Genomic DNA, 21343 nt, shown 5'->3' with positions numbered 1-21343 from the left:
AACATAAATTGTTTCAAAAATCTCAGTCTGGACCTTGTTTTATTTGGGAATTATATGAAACTCCACCAATAACAGCCATAGAAAAAATCTGACGCTAAAACCAAAAATAAATCTGTAAACGCAGAATAACATAATTTTTTGTCAAATTTTATTTATATTTAATTAATTTTTTTTAATGAATTATTAAAAGTAAACGTAAATAAATAACAGTCTTATAAAAGCAACATGGAACAACTGCAGCTAAAATTATACTATGGAGTTGTTACTATCCATAAGAAGTACATAGCTACATTTTCTAGCGAAATTTTCGATAGTACGATGTTATCGATTTTTTACATTTTCACCCATAATATATACATGGCAAAACGGCACGCAATAGGAACTTTCGGTAGAGCTGGGGATTTCAGGAGAATATGTTCTTTAAAAGAGTTAGTTTTATGAAAAAAATATTTTCGTTAGTACAATTTTATCGATTATTTACATTTCCCCTGGTGAGAAATACATGACAAAACTGAGTTATTGGCACGCCACAGGAATTTTCGGTAGAGCTGGGAATTTTACGAAAAAATGTATTTCTAAAGAGTGAAGAATATTTTCGTTAGTACGATGATATTGATTATTTACATTTCCACCCATAAGTTATACATGGAAAAACTGACTACTTGGCACACAACTGGAATTTTCGTTAGAGCTGGGAATTTCAGAGGAATATGTTCTTGAAAAAGAGTTAATTTTGTGAAAAAAAAAATATTTCGTTAGTACGATGTTATCGATTATTTACATTTTCGCCCATAAGAAATACATGACAAAACTGACTTATTGGCACGCAGCAAGAATTTTCGGTAGAGCTGGGAATTTTAGGAAAAAATGTATTTCTAAAGAGTGAAGAATATGAATGAGGTATTAGCAATGTGCTGCTAACCGCACACCGGCCTCGGTGGCTAAGATCGTAATCTGCAACAAAAATTGGACTAAAAATCCTAGACTGGGACGTTGGTTTATTTATGAATTATAAGAAACTCCACCAATATACGCTCACAGAAAAAATATGATAGAATAACTATCGATAATGCAGTGTATAATTTTTTTTAAGTTGGTTAAAAAAACTACCTTCAACATAAATTGTTTCAAAAATCTCAGTCTGGACCTTGTTTTATTTGGGAATTATATGAAACTCCACCAATAACAGCCATAGAAAAAATCTGACGCTAAAACCAAAAATAAATCTGTAAACGCAGAATAACATAATTTTTTTGTCAAATTTTATTTATATTTAATTAATTTTTTTTAATGAATTATTAAAAGTAAACGTAAATAAATAACAGTCTTATAAAAGCAACATGGAACAACTGCAGCTAAAATTATACTATGGAGTTGTTACTATCCATAAGAAGTACATAGCTACATTTTCTAGCGAAATTTTCGATAGTACGATGTTATCGATTTTTTACATTTTCACCCATAATATATACATGGCAAAACGGCACGCAATAGGAACTTTCGGTAGAGCTGGGGATTTCAGGAGAATATGTTCTTTAAAAGAGTTAGTTTTATGAAAAAAATATTTTCGTTAGTACAATTTTATCGATTATTTACATTTCCCCTGGTGAGAAATACATGACAAAACTGAGTTATTGGCACGCCACAGGAATTTTCGGTAGAGCTGGGAATTTTACGAAAAAATGTATTTCTAAAGAGTGAAGAATATTTTCGTTAGTACGATGATATTGATTATTTACATTTCCACCCATAAGTTATACATGGAAAAACTGACTACTTGGCACACAACTGGAATTTTCGTTAGAGCTGGGAATTTCAGAGGAATATGTTCTTGAAAAAGAGTTAATTTTGTGAAAAAAAAAATATTTCGTTAGTACGATGTTATCGATTATTTACATTTTCGCCCATAAGAAATACATGACAAAACTGACTTATTGGCACGCAGCAAGAATTTTCGGTAGAGCTGGGAATTTTAGGAAAAAATGTATTTCTAAAGAGTGAAGAATATTTTCGTTAGTACGATGTTATCGATTATTTACATTTCCACCCATAAGATATACATGGCAAAACTGACTTATTGGCACGCAACAGGAATTCTCGTGAGAGCTGGGAATTTCAGGAGAATATATAATTCAAAAGAGTTACTTTTGTAAAAAAAATATTTTCGTTAGTACGATGTTATAGATTATTTACATTTCCACCCGCGGGAAATACATGGTGAAACTGTCTTATGGCACTCAACAGAAATTTTCGTTAGAGCTGGGCATTTTAGGAAAAAATGTATTTTTAAAGAGTGAAGAATATTTTCGTTAGTACGATGTTATCGATTATTTACATTGCCACCCATAAGATATACATGGCAAAACTGACTTATAAGCACTCAACAGGGAATTTCAGGAGAATATATTCTTCAAAAGAGTCAATTTTGCAAAAAAAATCGTTAGTACGATGTTATCGATTATTTACATTTCCCCTTATAAGAAAGATATGGCAAAACTGACCTATTGGCACGCAACAGGAATTTTCGTTAGGGCTGAGGATATCAGGAGAAAATGTATTTCAAAAGAATTTTGCAAAAAAAAAGATTTTCGTTAATACGATGTTATCGATTATTTACATTTTTCCCTCATAAGAAATACATGGCAAAACTGACATATTGGCACGCAACAGAAATTTTCGGGAATTTGAGGAGGAAATGTATTTCAAAAGAATTTTTTAAAAAAAGATTTATTTGATACTATGTTATCGATTATTTACATTTTCGCCCATGTATTTCTTCATGGCAAAACTGACTTATTGGCACGCAACAGAAATGTTCGTTAGAGCTGGGGATTTCAGGAGAAGATGTTCTTCAAAAGTGTTAATTTTGTGAAAAAATATTTTCGTTAGTACAATGCTATCGATTATTTACATTTACTTCCGTGAGCAATAAATGACAAAACTGACTTATTGGCACGGAACAGGAATTTTCGGGTATTTCAGGATACTATGTTAATTTTGTGAAAAAAATATTGTCGTAGTACGATTTTATCGACCATTCACATTCTCCCCCGTTAGTACGATTTTATCGATTATTTACGTTTTACCCATAAAAAATACTTGGCAAAACTGTCTTATTGGCACGCAACAGAAATGTTCGTTAGAGCTGGGAATTTTAGGAGACTATGTTCTTCAAAAGAGTTAATTTTGTGACAAAAAATATTTTTATTAGTTCGATGTTATCGGTTATTTAGATTTCTCTTGTGAGCAATACGTGACAAAACTGACTTATTGGCACGGAACAGAAACTTTCGGTAGAGCTCGGAATTTTAGGAGGAAATTTCCTTTAAAAGAGTTAATATTGTGAAAAATACATTTTCGCTAGTACGATGCTATCGATTATTTAAATGTTCGCCCATAACAAATACATGACAAAACTGACTTATTGCAACGCAGTAGAGCTGGGACTTTCAGGAGACTACGTTAATTTTGTAGAAAAAATATTTTCGTTACATTCCCCCGTGAGAAATACAAGACAGAACTGTGTTATTGGCACACAACAGGAATTTTCGGTAGAGCTGGGAATTTTAGGAGGAAATGTATTTCAAAAGAATTTTGTAAAAACAATTTCGTTAATACGATATTGTCGATTATCTACATTTTCGCCCATGAGAAATACATGGTAAAACTGTCTTTTTGGCACGCAACAGAAATGTTCGTTAGAGCTGGAAATTTCAGGAGAATTTATTCTTCAAAAGAGTTAATTTTGTAAAAAAAATATTTTCGTTAATACGATGTTATCGATAAGTTAGTTTTATCCTGTGAGCAATACGTGACAAAACTGACTTATTGGCACGGAACAAGAATTTTCGGTAGAGTTGGGGACTCCAGGAGAAAATGTATTTAAAAAGAATTTTGTAAGAAAAAAATTCGTTAATACGATGTTATCGATTATTTTCATTTTCGCCCATGAGAAATGCATGGTAAAACTGTCTTTTTGGCACGCAACAGAAATTTTCGTTAGAGTTGAGATTTTTTTGGAGGAAATGTACTTAAAAAAGTGTTAATTTTGTGTTTGAAAATAGACTGCATAGAGAAAGAATACACAATCACTTAAGCATGTTCCCTGAATCTTGTGTATGTATATAAAGAATACATAATTTTAAAATTAATTTTAAATTTTCGTTTTTTTTTCTTTAACGACATTTGATTTTTGTAGCATAGTGTAAATTTTCCATAAAATTCAACTATTTAACTTGGATTTTAATTTATTTTGGGAGTTTAAGATGTAATTTTTATTTCGTGTTTTTAATTCTTTGAATATGTTTATTATATTTTTCAAATTTTAACATTTTTTTTATTAAAGTTTCAAGTTTTTATTTTTAATAATGTTTAAAAATCAATAATTAAATTTTTGTTTTTCATAAAAATTTGTTTATGTAAATCTTTATAACAATGATATAACATCAGTTTTATTTTTTTCTTTTTTTTTAATTGTTTTTTTACAATATGTATATATTTTTTTATTTTATAACAATGTGAAAATGTATTAATTTTAATATATATATATATATATATATATATGTAAATATTTATGTTTCTTATTGTTTTGTATTTAGTTTTCATATATATATGTGTGTGTGCTCAATGTTAACATGTGTATTTTGTTGCTTTTTTCCGGTTTTAATAAATATTTTTAATAATATATAGACTATAAATTTTGTTTTAAATGTTTGCAACTTTTATTGTTTTTCATTTCACTTCTGGTTTTTTTTTTCTAAAGAATATTTATAGAAAACTTTTTAGCTAGATTTTTTTTTTGTTTGGTATATATTAATGACAATGGATTCAAGAAGCTAAGTAATTTATTGTTTTGATATTTGATATAGAGGATTTTTATTTTAAAAATGAAGAAGCAATCTAATTAGGAATAAAAAATAATCTAGAGAATTTCCATTTAAATGTAACAAAGAAACCTTTGTATAGTCGAGAGAAAGAAAGTTTTCTAAACTAAATTTTAAAACATGATATAGGTTTTTTTTTGTTATATGCTATGAAAACAAATTGAGAAGAGGAAGCTCTACTTTTTCTTTTCTATATAGTTGTTTTTTTTCTGGCCTTCAATTATATAAATATGTTTGCTATATTTATTTAAATTTGTAGTAAACCTTTTTTATATTAAGTTTCAGGATTTTTCCAAATAAAAGATTAACATTTTCTTATAACTGGCATTAAAAGTTTTCTATGTTTTTTTTTTTTTTTAATTTTTATATTTCTTTCTTAGGCATAACAATGTTAACATGTTTCCTTTTATAATTATTGCACTATTTATTTCCTTATTCAATGAAAATTTTATATAAAAAAAAATCATAAAAAATAAATTAAAAAATACTATGATAAAAATACTAAACAAATTAAAACAAATAATAAAACAAATAATTAAATTATTTATATTAAAATGAGGGTCATTAACTTATCTGGCCTTTTGATCTAGAATACAAATTAAATTTGTATTTTATTTCCAATTATAAATAAATAAATTCTTTTCTTTTTGATCATAATAATCTTGTTTGGCAAAAATCATAACGAACCCAAAGCCTATGTTAAGAAATTTAAATTCAATTGATTTTGTTTTTCAAATTTAAAGCTATAAAAAAATATATATAAAGCAAATTTGAGGTATTCAATGATATCTATGTTTACCCTACAAACTAAAAGGTCACATAAAATGAGTTTCATACAATTAAAAAAAAATTGTATGAAATATTGTTTTGTCTAAAATACATTTGTATATAAATTATTACATTAATAAAAACAAGGCATAACCAAAAAAACTATATCACTACATAAAAATACATAAAATTAAAAAAAAAATACTAAATGATTTAACTACATAAAATCGTTCTTTTCTCTATATATAAGTTGGGAGGATACAGGGTGACACAATCACTCATTAAAAATAAATAATAATTATTATTATTCTATAGTTCTTCTTTGCAAGTTGTGCTAGATTCAAGGCAGGTTTCTCAATGTGTTCACAGAAAAAAATTAAAATTCCAATTAAAAATTTGAAAACGTAATCAATGAAAAAATTAAGAGATACAATTAACTTTTTTAATCATATTAAAGAAAAAACGAATTAATTAAAAAATTGAAATATTAATAATAGCTATTAAAATTTTAATAAAATTAAATATATAACCTAATAAAAATATATGGTATTGGAAATTGTATGTCTATAAGCCTAAAAGAATCATTAAATTTTGGCTCAAGTTTATAAAAAAATAAAAAACAAAACTTAAAAAAAATGTTAAATCGTATGAAAATTAATTCATCTTAGGAAAATATTATTATTAATAAATAATAAAAGTCAATAGTTTTTTTCAAGCTTAAGATCTTAGTTTCCTTTATTTATTTTTATTTTTAATCCATTAAAATAAAGGAAATAAATAAAGGAAACTAAGATCTTAAGCTTGAAAAAACTATTGACTTTTATTATTAAAAAGAAATAAGATCGAATAAAACACCAAGAAACAAAAATTATTAATAAATATATATTTAAAAAATCAATTAAATGTTTTTTTTTTGAAACACTTAAAAAATAGAAAAATTTAAAAAAAAAATTAAAAAAATTATAAATCTCTATTTTTCCCTAATTCATCTTAGGGAAAAATAATTATTAATAAATAAATATTTGAAAAAAAAAATCAAATAAATTTTTATAGAAATACTTAAAAAATTGATTAAAAGTGTAGAAAAAAAATCAATTAACTTTTAATCGATGATATATTTTTAATTGCCAATTAATTCTGTGATTGATAGTAGCATTTTCGTGAATGAAGCAATTTTTTTTTCAATTCATAAAATAATTTGATGAATTAATTACGTGATTGAATCAGAAAAAAAAATTCTGCGTTATTATTTATCAGACACAAATTTTACCAATCCTCCAACTAAGTTCTAATCGGAAGATTCAACATAAAAAGATATTTAGATTTTTCTAAAATTTTTCTTACCTTTCTCGAAAATATTTAATCGAGAAAAGCTTTAGTAATACCAAAAATTTTAATAAATTTGAATTGTACTAAATTCTAGCTCAACTTGCAACATTCAATAGAATATATTGTATTATTATTTGGTTTTAATGATAAATATATTGCACTTACAGACATCCATTTTTTGTCCCGTTAATATTTTTATATTTATTTAACCTGTAAAAATTCAGCTAATCATTCCTTTTTCATTTTTTTTTTTTGGCAATGCAACGGCTTCCAATTTTTTGTTTCTTTTCGTATTTATATTCGTTTTTTAATCCACATAGTCTCTTATAATTAATTCACGTTTTGTATATATTATACCCGAACTGGGGGTTACCGCACCACTTGTTGTTGTGGTATTCATTGTCGTTGGACCACCTATCATGGCCGTTAGATTCGAATTGGGTGAGAAAAGTTGTACATTGGCATATGTTGTATTTAGAGAGTTTAGTGTTAGTTCACATTCATCATCATCACTTTGGGTGCTAAGTAAAAGGGCATTGCTATTATTATTATTGTTGTTGTTATTATTGCTGTGGGGATTATTGTTGTTTAGATTTTTATGCTGTCTTGTTTGTTGCTGTTGTTTATTGCGCAAATTATTTAATTCATCCTGTAACATTTGATTGCTCAGACGTAAATTTTCATTTTCCGTAAGGCACTCGCGTAGGCTGTAAAATAAGTGAAAGAAAAAAATATAATAAACAATTTTTTGGGAAAATTTGAAGAGATTAAAAAGAAGTTATTCATTAACAGTAAGTAAGTTTAGGAAGAATGAGCATAAAATTAATGCATTGTATCGACGAGAGATTATTTTCATTCTTGAGGATAAATATAAATTTTATCTCTGCCCATTTGTAAGGAATGGGCTTGAGATGGATAGAGCCTTCTTAAATAAATATTTTTCCAAAATTGGACCAAAATCCGTACCAGCTGACCATTTTTTTAAATTACATTAATATAATTTGAAAGTTAAAATTTTTCTAAAATGTTTTTCTTCGATAGAAAATTTTGTCAAATATTTATTTCTATTCAAAATTTAAATTTCTATTTATTTCTATAGAAAATTTGGTTGAAATTTACTTCTATAGAAAATTTTGTCCAAATTTTATTTCTATGGAAAATTTTGTCCAAATTTTATTTCTATAGAAAATTTTGTCTAAATTTTATTTCTGTAGGCGATTTTGTCAAAATTTAATTTCTTTAGGAAATTTGGTCAAAATTCCATTTTTTTAAGAAATTTGGTCAAAATTCCATTTCTTTAGGAGATTTTGTCAAAATTTTATTTTTATAGAAAATTTTGTCCAAATTTCATTTCTATGGAAAATTTCGTCTAAATTTTATTTCTATAGGAAATTTTGTCAAAATTTTATTTCTATAGAAAATTTTGTCCAAATTATATTTCTATAGAAAATTTTGTCCAAATTTTATTTCTATGGAAAATTTTGTCCAAATTTTATTTCTATAGAAAATTTTGTCTAAATTTTATTTCTATAGGCGATTTTGTCAAAATTTAATTTCTTTAGGAAATTTGGTCAAAATTCCATTTCATTAGGAAATTTTGTCAAAATTTTATTTCTATAGAAAATTTTGTCAAAATTTAATTTCTTTAAGAAATTTGGTCAAAATTCCATTTCTTTATGAAAATTTTGTCAAAATTCTATTCATATAGAAAATTTGTTAAAATTTTATTTGTATAGAACATTTTGTCCAAATTTTATTTCCATAAAAAAATTTTGTCAAAATTTTATTCCTATAAACGATTTTGTCAAAATTTTATTTCTATAAAAAATTTTGTCAAAATTGTATTTCTATAGGAAATTTGTTCAAAATTCCATTTATTTAGGAGTTTTTTTTTTCAAAATTCCATTTCTATAGAAAATTTAGCCAAAATTTCATTTCTATAGAAAATTTTGCCAAAATTTTATTTCTATACAAAATTTTGTCAAAATTCCATTTCTGTAGAAAATTTAGCCAAAATTTTATTTCTATAGAAAATTTTGTTAAAATTTTATTTGTATAGAAAATTTTGTTAAAATTTTATTTCTATAGAAATTTTTGTCAAAATTTTATTTCTATAAAAAATTTTGTCAAAATTTTATTTCTATAGAAAATTATGTCCAGATTTTATTTCTATAGAAGATTTTGTCAAAATTTTATTCCTATAAACGATTTTGTCAAAATTTTATTTCTATAAAAAATTTTGTCAAAATTTTATTTCTATAAAAATTTTTGTCAAAATTTTATTTCTATAGGAAATATGGTCAAAATTCCATTTATTTAGGAGTTTTTTTTTTCAAAATTCCATTTCTTTAGGAAATTTTGTCAAAATTCCATTTCTATAGAAAATTTTGTCAAAATTCCATTTCTGTAGAAAATTTAGCCAAAATTTTATTTCTATAGAAAGTTTTGTTAAAATTTTATTTGTATAGAAAATTTTGTCCAAATTTTATTCCTATAGAAAATTTTGTTTAAATTTTATTTCTATAGACGATTTTGTCAAAATTTTATTTCTACAGAAAACTTCGTCAAAATTTTATTTCTTTAGGAAATTTGGTCAAAATTTCATTTCTTTAGAAAATTTTGCAAAATTCCATTTCGCAATTTTTATTTCTATAGAAAATTTTGTAAAAGTTTTATTTCTTCAGAAAGTTATCGCAAAATTTTATTTCTTTACGAAATTGTGTCAAATTTCAATTTTTATAAAAAATTTAGCCAAAATTTTATTTTTATAGAAAATTTACGAAATTGTGTCAAAATTCAATTTTTATAAAAAATGTAGACAAAATTTTATGTCTATAGAAAATTTTGTTAAAATTTTATTTCTATAGAAATTTTTGTCAAAATTGAAAATTTTTGAAAAATTACCGATTTGACGAAAAAGGACCAAAATCAACCAAAAGCCATTTGGTCCGACCATCCGACCAAATTTAATGATATTTCGGACCAATTTTGGTCCAATCGGACCATATATAATATCCAAGGTCTTTGTTAACCGTTGGGAGCCTATGGGAATGCTATTATATATCGAATTTCAGAAGTGGGTATTAATAAGCACCGCATTATGATAATTTCAGGATGAGAAAATATTTTCAAAATGTGGAACTTCGATCGTACATTTTCAATTTTAACCTATATACGATTATTTTTAAGATAATCGAATATATTTTTAGTATAACATTTTTTTTAAAATATACGAAATTTTTTGAGAATATTCGAAATTTTAAAACACTATCATTTTTGTTTTGGTTGACTACCACCTACCTTTGTATCTCCTCTTGCATTGATTTTATGTATTCACACGCCTTTATTAATATTTGAGATTTTGAATCACTGGGTGGCGTACGAGTTGTTGTTGCAGTTGTTGAGCCTTGTTGTACTAAAAGACGTGTCGAAGGAGATGACTGTGTGCCAGCATTTAGGTTATTAGTTGCTACTATACCCGAACCAGTTCCAATTACATTATTCATGTCTGAAGGCAACATTTCTTTCAGCTTAAATATCCAGCTATTGATTTTGTCACGTCGTCTGTATGTGAGAAAATTCCGAAAATCGTTATAAAAAAAGTAGAAAATCTTTACATTTAGAGTTGAGCAAACCTTCGTTCCACCTCGTTGTGGGTTGCTCGACGCTTATCATCACGCTTTTTATAGGCCTCCAGAATTGAACCACGCTTTACCGATTCCTGATCCTGTTGTGGAGACAGATTAGTATTATTCAATACTATTGTATTTTGGCATGTATTCGAGGAAATTGATTGTTGTTGTTGTGGTTGTGCTTGTGCTATATTGGATGACGTGGCGGAAGAGGTGGTACGCAGTATTTGCAATGTACCCGCAGCTGTGGCCGGAGTTGGCGATATGGGTTCAAGTTTTATTGTATTGCCATTATTGCCAACTAATTTGCTGGGCATTACTGTTTCAGCAAGTAATTGTTTAGGAGGTTGTTGCTCTACAACTTCTTTGATAACATAAATTTCACAGCCACTTGATAATTGCATAGCTGGTATTGAACTGACCAGAGTGGTGGTTGTGGGGGCTGTTGTTGAGGTAAAGGAAGTATTGTTATTGTGATTCAGAAGAGATTTCCCTGATGATTGGTTTATTATGCGATACTGGGGCACAGTGGCTGTGGTTAAGAATTGAGCAGAGGCTGACTGCTGTTGTGTATTACTGGATGCTGTCGTTTGGGTGCCCACATTAGTCTCCTGTTTGATTTGCTGCAACACCGAGCTGTCAATTATGTATTCTTCTGATTCATCAGAATTATCATCACAAAGGGACAATAAAATGTTGGCGGGAAGTGATGACGATGATGAACCCGCATCACTTATAATGAAACTGGGGGCGTGTAACGAAAAATGGAAAAACGAAAATACTCTCATCAGTTGAGGGAGTGGTAAATAATAGTGATGTTGAATAACTTACCTTTGTCCACCTATAGATAGCGTTGTAGGTCCAGGGGCTTGTAAACACTCGTTCTGGGGAGAGTTCACAAACCTAGCCCTTTTACGACTCTGATTATTATCCATAATTGTAAACATTCCACTTTTTGCTAAAGCCTTAAAATTATAATCGGAGACTATGAATTTACTACCACACCTCAGAAAGAATATGCTTAGTTGATGAGTTTGGAAAAGTTTTCGTCCACAAGCACAGCACAACAAATGAAAAATTTAAAACATCTATGTTTAGGAATTGAGATTTTGTTTGTCCACTGCTAACATCGAAGTCGAAAATTTCTACCAATAGGGTAGAACAGCTGATTATAAGTAGAAGCAATAGTTGCCAGATCGGGTAATAATAACATGACACTTACGTCAAGGTAGGAACATAACAGCCCCATACACACAGGCATTTGAAAAATGCTAATATTCAACACACTTTCAAATATTTTGCCACTGATACATGAATACTTTCAAAGGATTAGTTTAAAATTCATGTTGGGAAATTATCGAGAAAATCCCTTTATCAACAACCCTGCCAGCATTTCAAAGTTCCATTTCATCCTCATCACTACCACCGACTCGTAAGTGACACTACAACAATCGCCAACTGTGATGGCGATCAAAAAGTATGAAATGTACATGAAAGTATTTTGCCATCACTATTGTTACAAGAGCCATTTTATATTTTGTGATGCGCCAAGCGCAACTAGCTTATTATAATTTATTTAAATAAAAACTAAAATAATGTGCTGAAAACATAGTTATTTCTCTTAAATTGTGAAAGGTATATGGTGAACAATTTTCGACTTTTCAAATGGAATAAACCCTGCCAGCATTTCAAAGTTCCATTTCATCCTCATCGCTACCACAGACTCGTAAGTGACACTGCAACAATCGCCAACTGTGATAGTATTTTGCCATCACTATTCGCATGAAAGTACTTTGCCATCACTATTGTTACAAGAGCCATTTTATATTTTGTGAAACACCAAGCGCAACTGGCTTATTATAATTTATTTCAATTAAAGGCCGGTACTATGTTCATTCTTGCGAAAAATTTTTATGGAAACCATTATTTCGCACATAGAAAGCGGCGTTTTTTTAGGTACCTTGGAGCGCTATTTTACAGGGAGCGATATTGGATTAAGTTGGTGGTTGTTGCTTGTTTTTACAAAATAACATTTTATTTTTCCTTGGGCAATTGATCTGCTATTCCTTTGATCCTTTGTATAGTTTCGGAACAAAAATAGGGTCCGTGTTTGATTTATAAACCCGCACAAATAGTTTTTAATAAATAAATTATTTCTTAATTCACATTGCAAATGGCGCCGTGCTATAAACGTCAGTTTTTCAACACGAAAAAACAAAGTATCACAAATGGAAAAAATTTCGCAAATTTTTCGCATTTTTTGGTTTTGTATGGAGTTTCAACGCGAAAACCGAACAGAGTACCGGCCTTAAAACGAAAATAAAGTGCTGAAAACATAGTTATTACGCTTAAAATTGTGAAAAGTAAATTGGTGAACAATTTTTGACTTTCCAAATGGAATAAAGTGATAGTTTTTTAAATATTTTTCCAGACACGCTGCCTCCATTGGGAATAAAAGTACTGGCTGATAGACGCTACAACATTTAACTTACAACTTGTAACTCAACATCAATCTCTTATTAATGCATAAAAATGTGTTAAATGTGATGTGATAGCCGTATAAATGTTATATTTATGAGAATTTATAAAATGTTTCATAAAATTAATAAACATCTAAAGAATCGTGTTTTACTTGACCACAATGATTCTTTTACAACTATCTTAAAATGCACTTTGTCTGATTGTTTGAAGGGGCTCTTATTGGCGTCCTTCTAAATGTATCCAGAAGGGCTCCTAATAATTGCACTCATGCGATACTTTTTTGTAGTAACTTGGTGTGGTACAACTTCTCAATAGTGACGGCGCTTTTCCGAGGAGTTTTGGATATCGTATACGACTGTTTTCGACGTAGTGGGGATTCTCTGAAGCGCCCCCAAATTCAAAAAATGTTGGCAGGGATGGTGAACAATTTTGGACTTTTCAAATGTAATAAAGTGATTGTTTTTTTCAGATAGTTTTCCAGACACGCTGCCTCCATCGAGAATAAATAAACGGCTGATAGACATGTAACTTGCTACTTGTAACTCAACATAAGTCTTTTATTAATGCAAAAAATTATGTTAAATTTTATGTAATAGTCGTAAAATATTATATTTAATAAACATCTAAACAATCGTGTTTTACTGGACCACAATGATTCTTTTACAACTATCCTAAAATTCACTTTTTCTGATGATTTGAAGGTGCTCTAATAGGCGTCGTTCTAAATTTATCTAAAAAGGTCACCAATAATTGCACTCATGCGATACTTTTTTGTAGTAACTTGGCGTGGTACAACTTCTCAATAGTAACGGCGCTTTTCCGATGAGTTTTGGATGTTAAGTACGATTGGTTTCGACGTGGTGGGGATTCTCAGAAGCGCCATCAAATTCAAAAAATATTGGCAGGGAACCTTCTGGACTGGTCCATACACACCAGGGACTAGCCTAAAAAGTGTTCGTGTGGAAGCGTAATATAGAAGCACAGGCTTTTTCCGACCAAAATTCATGAAAATCTTGTTTGCCAAATTTTTAAAAGACCATTAGCAAAAAAGTTTGTCAAAGATTTTCTCAAAATATTAAAATATTTCGTCAAAACTATTGTACCATAAATTTGATATCGGCTCAAAACTGTATACACCAAAAGGTACTAAATTCATTCGCGGGGGTACTACGGTACTGACCATGGCGAAAAAGTATTGAAAAAGTACTATACTACTGCATTTTCCCTCCCTGTCGCCTACTGAAATTCGTTATGATTGTGTTTAAGCACCAATGTTCTTGCGTTACCCTACGTTTCTTACTAACCAGTAATTATCCGATTTGTTTACATTTTATTGTGAATTATCAATGTTCTTTAAGTTTCTGGCTTTCGGATCTTTACCGGTGCCTTTATCTGAAATACTCATCATTTCAGCGACTTATTTTAATGATTAATTTCTTGTATGAAATAAAAAATCGAACACTTCGCGTTTATATTTGAATTTCACGATTCTGAGAAACCCAATCTATAAGGATAGTGACTCCCATTATCCCCTGTTGCGATTCTGAAATGACTTAGTCAGCTGATCATGGAGACAATTGCAAATAAACAAGGCGTACAGAACATTAATCAAGTAAATGTTCCAGAAATAATCTCAAAGTGCAGAGCTAGATTGAAAAAAATACTTGAACGTTTAAATTGGACAGAAGAAGGCCTCTCAAAAGTAAGTTACCATATTCAGGACTAGGACAGATATTTAATTGTATTTTCAGGACTACAGTACAAATAGTTTGCACAAACGTGATATTAAGAAAGCAAATGTACCTCCAAAGAAAGCAACGTATCCGGAAAGCTTATTTTCTAGCAATTCCATAGTCTTAGGTATTCTCTAAAAGAAAATCTCCTTGAGAAATATGTTAGATTAAATTCCCATTTTATTTTAGACACACCAAAACTTCAAAATCTGTTAAGAGATAAAAATGTGGAGGCTCCTTGTAACTTCAATGAGTTGCAATCGAATTTCAGTCGGCAACAAAAACTGCAAATATATGAACATGTAATAGAGAACACGAAGAAACTGAATAATGCCGTTGTTGATGATGTGTAAGACGGGTATGAAGTTTTAAGTGTCTATTTCTCACATATATAACTTTCAGGCCTGAAGGTGTTGCCTCCGTAGCAGACATTGTTGCTGCAAATGCCCGTGAAGCTAAACGGAAGAAACGAAAATTTCGTAAATCTAAGCCAACGCAAATAGAGGAAATGCGAGCTTTAGTTCAAATGCAAATGCAAGCTTTGCAGCAGTACACAGATAATCAGGAGAGGTTAGAAAATTCTTCTAATGAAACAAATCCTAAGAATAAATTGGAAGATGACAAAGTTAGCTCACAAAACATTACTAAATCATCCAGCGAGAAATACCATGAAAACAAAAACCATCACAGAGATAAATCGGAAAGAAAATCAAGAAAACGAGATAAATCTCCAAGAGATAAATCGCATTATCGTTCAGAATCTAGGCAAAACCATAGACATAGAGATAAAACGACTGATAAGAATAAAATCCATGGCTGTGAAAAGTATTTAACTAGAAGAAGTCCAACACACCGGCGATATAAGTCGTACAAGGATTATACCAAATACAGAGAAAACAGAGATGCATCAAAAGAACGCAAAAAATATGATGATCGAGATGCCAAAAAGTACAAAAGACGCCGTAGCAGAAGTTCAGAATCACGACATCGACATGATGATAGGCATGAAAGAAATCGAAGTCCACATACCAGCAGTTACAAAAAACATGATAAATATGATCACCGACATCGAAGTAGAAGTCCGAGAACTAGCAGCTATAAAAGAGTAGACAAACATTCGAAATACAAAGATAAATAAACAAAACTGGCCAAAAAGTACAAAAGACGCCGTAGCAGAAGTTCAGAATCACGACATCGACATGATGATAGGCATGAAAGAAATCGAAGTCCACATACCAGCAGTTACAAAAAACATGATAAATGTGATCGCCGACATCGAAGTAGAAGTCCGAGATCTAGCAGCTATAAAAGAGTAGACAAACATTCGAAATACAAAGATAAATAAACAAATCTGGTGTCTGAGGAGAAAATTATATGAATCGACAAGTCTTGTTTTATGGTGGGGAGAACCATGATTGATGGGGATTTTTTTTGGCTATAGTCTTTTTCTATTTATATTTATTAACCACATTCAACTCAATTTAGTTTAATATTTTACGCCTCTTACTCGGCAAAATTAGGATTTACTTGGTTGAGACACGAGTACGTTTATTCCAGGAAAAGTTAATGCCATAGTTCTTAACACGATCATCTTTAGGTTTGGCAGGACGTTCAACAAACCAACGCCATCCATTTCTTTCACAATAGGTAATGGCCTCTTCAGGAGAAGCGAAATTTACTTGCATATTTGACAATGGATCGCCCCTAAAGAGAATGAAATTAAAGCATAAATCTCAAAAAAATGTTATTTCTTAACTTACGTTGAAGTCCAGCCCATCAATGGATTTTCCCAACGCTCACGATTGTCGAAATCAATTTGCCAAGTATGCAAATTATTAGTACCACTTTGCATGGCATTCTTGGGTGGCATATAAATACGGACACGGCGTGTTTTTACATGTTCCTCTGGAACACCACTAATGGGACTAAGATCAACTTTAACGGGTACCGTAATGGTTCCTTGTAATTTGTTCTTTTGTTCAATATCTTCGGGCTTAGCCAAAGCAGTGTCCACATCTATGACCGGAGTATCCCGCAATGAGGACATGCTGCGACACAAAACGGGTGACCTATTCAGGGAAAACGAATATTTTTACCTTTGTTTTATAAAATGTATCAACAATAAATCTTACCATTGTTGTGCATTCTTTGTTACTTGAACAATTTGCCTCAGCAAAGACATTTTTCTAAACAATTTTGCGATTCGATCGATGTTATTACATAAAAAATGTCGAATTTATCAGAAATCATATGTTTTTGTGTTATCACTTCCGAGTGAGTAGTATAATTTCCCAGAGCCGTATTGGTTGGAAACAACGCCGTTATGATGTCTAATTAGGAAGAGAAGAAGAAGAAATTGTTTACATTTTCCAGATGTGTTTAATAATCATAAGCGGCTACCTTGGATTGAACAGCGTTTTTGTCTTACAAAAATTTTTCCATTATTTGAATAAAAATTATGGACGATAATGGGAGTACTCTGGTCCTCGATAATGGTGCCTATACTGCCAAATTAGGTTTAGCTTCTCATGATGATCCCCAGACGACTTTGAACTGCATTATGAAAGTAAAAGCTGAAAGGCGACGTGCCTTTATTGGTAATCAAATCAATGAGTGTAGAGATACGTCCGGCTTGTTCTATATCTTGTGCTTCCAAAAGGGCTATCTTTTGAATTGGGATATACAAAAGACAGTGTGGGATCACATTTTTAGCCATGAAGGTTGCGGAATTACATTGGAAGAACGTAACATACTTGTGACAGAACCGCAACTTAACTTCCCTAGCATTCAGGAAACCATGATGGAGATATTATTTGAAGAATATCATTGCAATGGAATACATAAAAGTACAACGGCAGAATTGGCTGCCTACAATTATTGTGCTGATAGTGAAGAGACCTCCATGCAAGCATTGAATTGTATTGTGGTTGATGTGGGCTATAGTTTCACCCACATTGTCCCTTTTGTGAGAGGCAAAAGAGTATTGAAAGGCATACGCCGCATTGAGGTTGGTGGAAAAGTGCTAACAAATCATTTGAAGGAAATAATATCCTATCGCCATCTAAATGTCATGGACGAAACCTACGTGGTGAATCAAATCAAGGAGGATGTATGCTTTGTATCACAAAATTTTGCCGATGATATGCGTGTGCACACAGATGCCAAAAAGCGTTCAGAAATAGCTGTAGAATATATGCTTCCCGATTTTACTACAGTTAAAAGAGGTTACATACGAAAAAGTCCTACCAAGAATCCTATAGCGGAGGATGCGGATCAACAATCACTGCGTTTGTGTAATGAACGTTTCGCTGTACCCGAATTGCTATTCAATCCTTCCGATGTGGGTATACAACAAGTTGGTATACCTGAGGCAGTTATAGATGCCCTCAAAGATTGTCCCCCATATGCCCATCATGAACTTTTACGAAATGTTTTGGTAATTGGAGGATCGTCATTGTTTCCAGGATTTATACCGAGGTTGAAAAATGAAATTCGCGCTTTAGCTCCGGATGATTTGGAGGTTTCCTTGATATTTCCCGAAGATCCTGTGACCTATGGTTGGTATGGTGGCAAAGAAATGGCTAGCAGTGATGTTTTCAAGGATATTATATTTACTAGAGAAGAATATGAAGAAAATGGTTATACAGCAACTAATGAAAGATAATAAATGAAATCAAAAAAAGAATTAGAGAATTAATTTTCTTGTCAAACATAATGTATTCGGAAAATTTCTGTAATTTTACTAATGGATTATAAAAACATGGCATGGTAGTTAATCTGGAAAACTTCACATTGCAACAGAAATCGCTATTCTCGTTAACGATAAACAAAAGAAGGAAAGGACTGTAATCAATGCTAATACATAATTTTTTCCAATTGTTTTTGGACAGGAGACAGTTTTATTTGTCAGCTTTTTCAAATTCAATTAAAAAAATTGTACTTTAGATTTTTTTATATTTTGCATAGACTGCGGTGTAGATGTAAATCTATTTATTAGCTCATTTTACTTATAAAGACCTCGTACAAAGTTGATGTGATAATTCTTCATCACTACGACTACAAAGTGGCCAAAAAATACAAATTCTCTATAATGACGATATTTTCTGCATATTTGCAATGACATTCATAGTAAAGAAGTGAAACTGTGACTTTTTGAAGTATTTTATCTATGAAGAATGTCTTTCATATCAATGGTAAACTGAAATAAAAAGAAAAAATTTTGATGTTTGGTGCGAGATTTGTTTATTGTTTATGGAAATATTTTTCTACTTCCAAAATCACAAATATTAAGCAAAATTAGCTAAATACTATAGTTTAATTAACAACAAAAATTAAGCAAAAATTAACAATTATTTTCTTATTTTTATGTAAATTGGAGATTTTATCATCTCCAGCGTCATAAACATACTCATATGTATTTCTAACATTTCATAATTTCAATATTTACTTTGATTTTTCTTTAAAAACAAATTGTTCATTTGTTTTTATCTTCACTATAAATTTATATACTAAATGATTCGCCACATCCACATGTTCCTTTAATATTAGGATTGTTGAATACGAACTCACTGGCAAGCTTGCTTTCGACATAGTCCATTTCAGTGCCTGGAAAAATAGATGATGAAATTATAATATAAATAAAAAAATAATAATACTAATTTGGAAGGGAAGACATGTATCCTTTTTTATTTTTAAGTATATTTTGTTAAATATATTTGCTAAACTCAATAAAAAATACTAACAAAAGAAAAATAAAGATGTGACCTAGTTGTCTTATGGTTATTATTCTAAAAGGTATGTCTAATAGAAAATTAGGCAATTTCTTTTTGGGTTTTGTCATTATATAATTTTTATAAATACAGGATATTCCCAGTTTAATTACGCAGTTGATTTATACAAGATTTGTAAATGAAGTGTTGTTGTTTAGAGCTAATTATCTTTTTTTCAATATATAATAAACTTACCTAATAACGATAGTTGTGCCTTTTTGTCTATATAAACCCTAACTCCATCTTGGACAAGTTCTTCATCCAATTTATCTACCAAAAAAAAATAGAAACCATTAGTTTCATATATAAACACAATTATTTATATCGCGTTGACATACCTTTCTCTTTGGCATAATTTAAGGTATATGACAGGCCATTACAACCACGTTGCCTCACACCAACTTTTAATCCAGTCTATGTTAGAAAAGGGCAATGAAATTAAAAGATCGCGTCGTATTTATATTATGTATCAACTTACATATTCCGGTTGACCTTTAAGTAAATCTTTTATACGTTGCACCGCTGAGGGAGTCTAATAGATAGAATAAATCATAAAACAATGTATATTAATTTAATTTTGTTTTCTAATGTATCACATAAGCGATAAATAAAATGAAAATGCGTTGTTATGAAATCTCACAAAATAAATATGTGTTCATCTTACCAATGTTAGTGCTGCTCTGGTGGGCAATAATTTACGGCCCTTTAATGCCCTCACTGTGGCAGTTGCAACTACCTTTGTGGCCATATTTGTGTACTAAAGAATTTGTACTTAAATTTTCGAGTATTTCAATTTTAAATAAAGATTTTTACTTTCCAGACGGACGTATACTTCTATTATTTTTCCAAATGTTTTGTTTTTATCAGATCGTAATGATAACAGCTGATTATGTGCTATGTCAGGGCTTTGTTTAATGTGGTTTACTTTGACAACGGTAATCAATGGTGTCAACGTTTATGTTTATTGTTTCATAGGACTGTTCATAAATCTAAAGAGCCAATTTCTTATTTCCGAACGAAAGCTTTCGTTCGATTGAAAAGCCAAAACCAGCTGTTTTTCCTTTAGAAATTCTGCTGTTTTAGATATCTTAGTCGAACGAACATGTTTTTATTTTTTTGGAAAAATAATTTGCATACGTAAATTATAGAATTCATCATTTGTTCGTGTGTCTGCTGATACATTGCATCCAGTCGCATTTCCCCTCTATAAATAATCAATATTATAACCCTGCCAGCATTTCAAAGTTCCATTTCATCCTCATCGCTACAACAGGCTCGTAAGTGACACTACAACAATCGCCAACTGTGATGGCGATCAAATAGTATGAAATGTACACGAAAGTATTTTGCCATCACTATTGTTACAAGATCCATTTTATATTTTGTGAAACACCAAGCGCAAGTAGCTTCTTATAATTTATTTAAATAAAATCGTTAATGAAGTACTGAAAACATAGTTATTTTGCTTAAATTTGTAAAAGGCGCTTTTCCGACGAGTTTTGGATATCGTATATGATTGTTTTCGACGTGGTGGGGATTCTCAGAAGCGCCGTCAAATTCAAAAAATGTTGGCAGGGAAAGTGGGGCTATAAACTCCTGCACTAAAACCAACAATAGCTATACATAAATATATCTAACCTGCAGCGCCTCTAGTGGAAATAGTGACTTAACCAACTGAACTTAACCAACACTCATTACCTTTGTTCCAAAAATTTTGATATTGATTTTTTCTGATTCAATCACGAAAT

General features: G+C 30.1%; 5 protein-coding genes across 6 annotated transcripts; 2 read left to right on the top strand and 3 right to left on the bottom strand.

Annotated features, from left to right (window-relative positions):
• Window positions 1–6846: 6846 nt before the first annotated feature.
• Window positions 6847–11744, bottom strand: Usf (upstream transcription factor usf). Its single transcript, XM_075301011.1, has 4 exons — window positions 11444–11744; window positions 10616–11356; window positions 10281–10544; window positions 6847–7687 (listed from the first exon to the last, which is right to left on the bottom strand). The coding sequence occupies exons 1-4, from the start codon at window positions 11557–11559 to the stop codon at window positions 7288–7290; spliced, it is 1521 nt and encodes a 506-aa protein (XP_075157126.1). The 5' UTR covers window positions 11560–11744; the 3' UTR covers window positions 6847–7287.
• A 2703-nt stretch (window positions 11745–14447) lies between these two features.
• Window positions 14448–16205, top strand: LOC142230660 (uncharacterized). The gene is made up of 4 exons (XM_075301299.1): window positions 14448–14795; window positions 14845–14953; window positions 15016–15175; window positions 15229–16205. Exons 1-4 carry the CDS (start codon window positions 14661–14663, stop codon window positions 15962–15964), a joined length of 1140 nt encoding a protein of 379 aa, XP_075157414.1. The 5' UTR covers window positions 14448–14660; the 3' UTR covers window positions 15965–16205.
• Window positions 16206–16348: 143 nt separating this feature from the next.
• ND-18 (NADH:ubiquinone oxidoreductase subunit 18) lies at window positions 16349–17117 on the bottom strand. Its single transcript, XM_075301300.1, has 3 exons — window positions 16959–17117; window positions 16587–16895; window positions 16349–16530 (listed from the first exon to the last, which is right to left on the bottom strand). The coding sequence occupies exons 1-3, from the start codon at window positions 17006–17008 to the stop codon at window positions 16350–16352; spliced, it is 540 nt and encodes a 179-aa protein (XP_075157415.1). The 5' UTR covers window positions 17009–17117; the 3' UTR covers window position 16349.
• A 72-nt stretch (window positions 17118–17189) lies between these two features.
• Window positions 17190–18511, top strand: Arp6 (Actin-related protein 6). The gene has a single exon (XM_075301298.1). The coding sequence runs from the start codon at window positions 17285–17287 to the stop codon at window positions 18488–18490; it is 1206 nt and encodes a 401-aa protein (XP_075157413.1). The 5' UTR covers window positions 17190–17284; the 3' UTR covers window positions 18491–18511.
• A 532-nt stretch (window positions 18512–19043) lies between these two features.
• On the bottom strand, window positions 19044–20526 carry MagR (Iron-sulfur cluster assembly 1 homolog MagR). 2 transcript variants are annotated; one of them, XM_075301302.1, is made up of 6 exons: window positions 20409–20526; window positions 20260–20352; window positions 20074–20127; window positions 19934–20009; window positions 19791–19865; window positions 19044–19431 (listed from the first exon to the last, which is right to left on the bottom strand). In XM_075301302.1, the coding sequence occupies exons 2-6, from the start codon at window positions 20341–20343 to the stop codon at window positions 19328–19330; spliced, it is 393 nt and encodes a 130-aa protein (XP_075157417.1). In that variant the 5' UTR covers window positions 20344–20352; window positions 20409–20526; the 3' UTR covers window positions 19044–19327. The 2 variants fall into 2 exon arrangements, with proteins under 2 accessions (XP_075157417.1, XP_075157416.1); XM_075301301.1 differs by having other exon boundaries at window positions 20260–20495.
• Window positions 20527–21343: the final 817 nt, after the last annotated feature.

This window comes from Haematobia irritans, chromosome 3 (assembly GCF_050003625.1).
Source record: "Haematobia irritans isolate KBUSLIRL chromosome 3, ASM5000362v1, whole genome shotgun sequence".
Lineage (NCBI taxonomy): Eukaryota > Metazoa > Arthropoda > Insecta > Diptera > Muscidae > Haematobia > Haematobia irritans.
The sequence above is the reverse complement of the archived record's forward strand: the minus strand, read 5'-3'. Positions and strand labels throughout refer to the sequence as shown.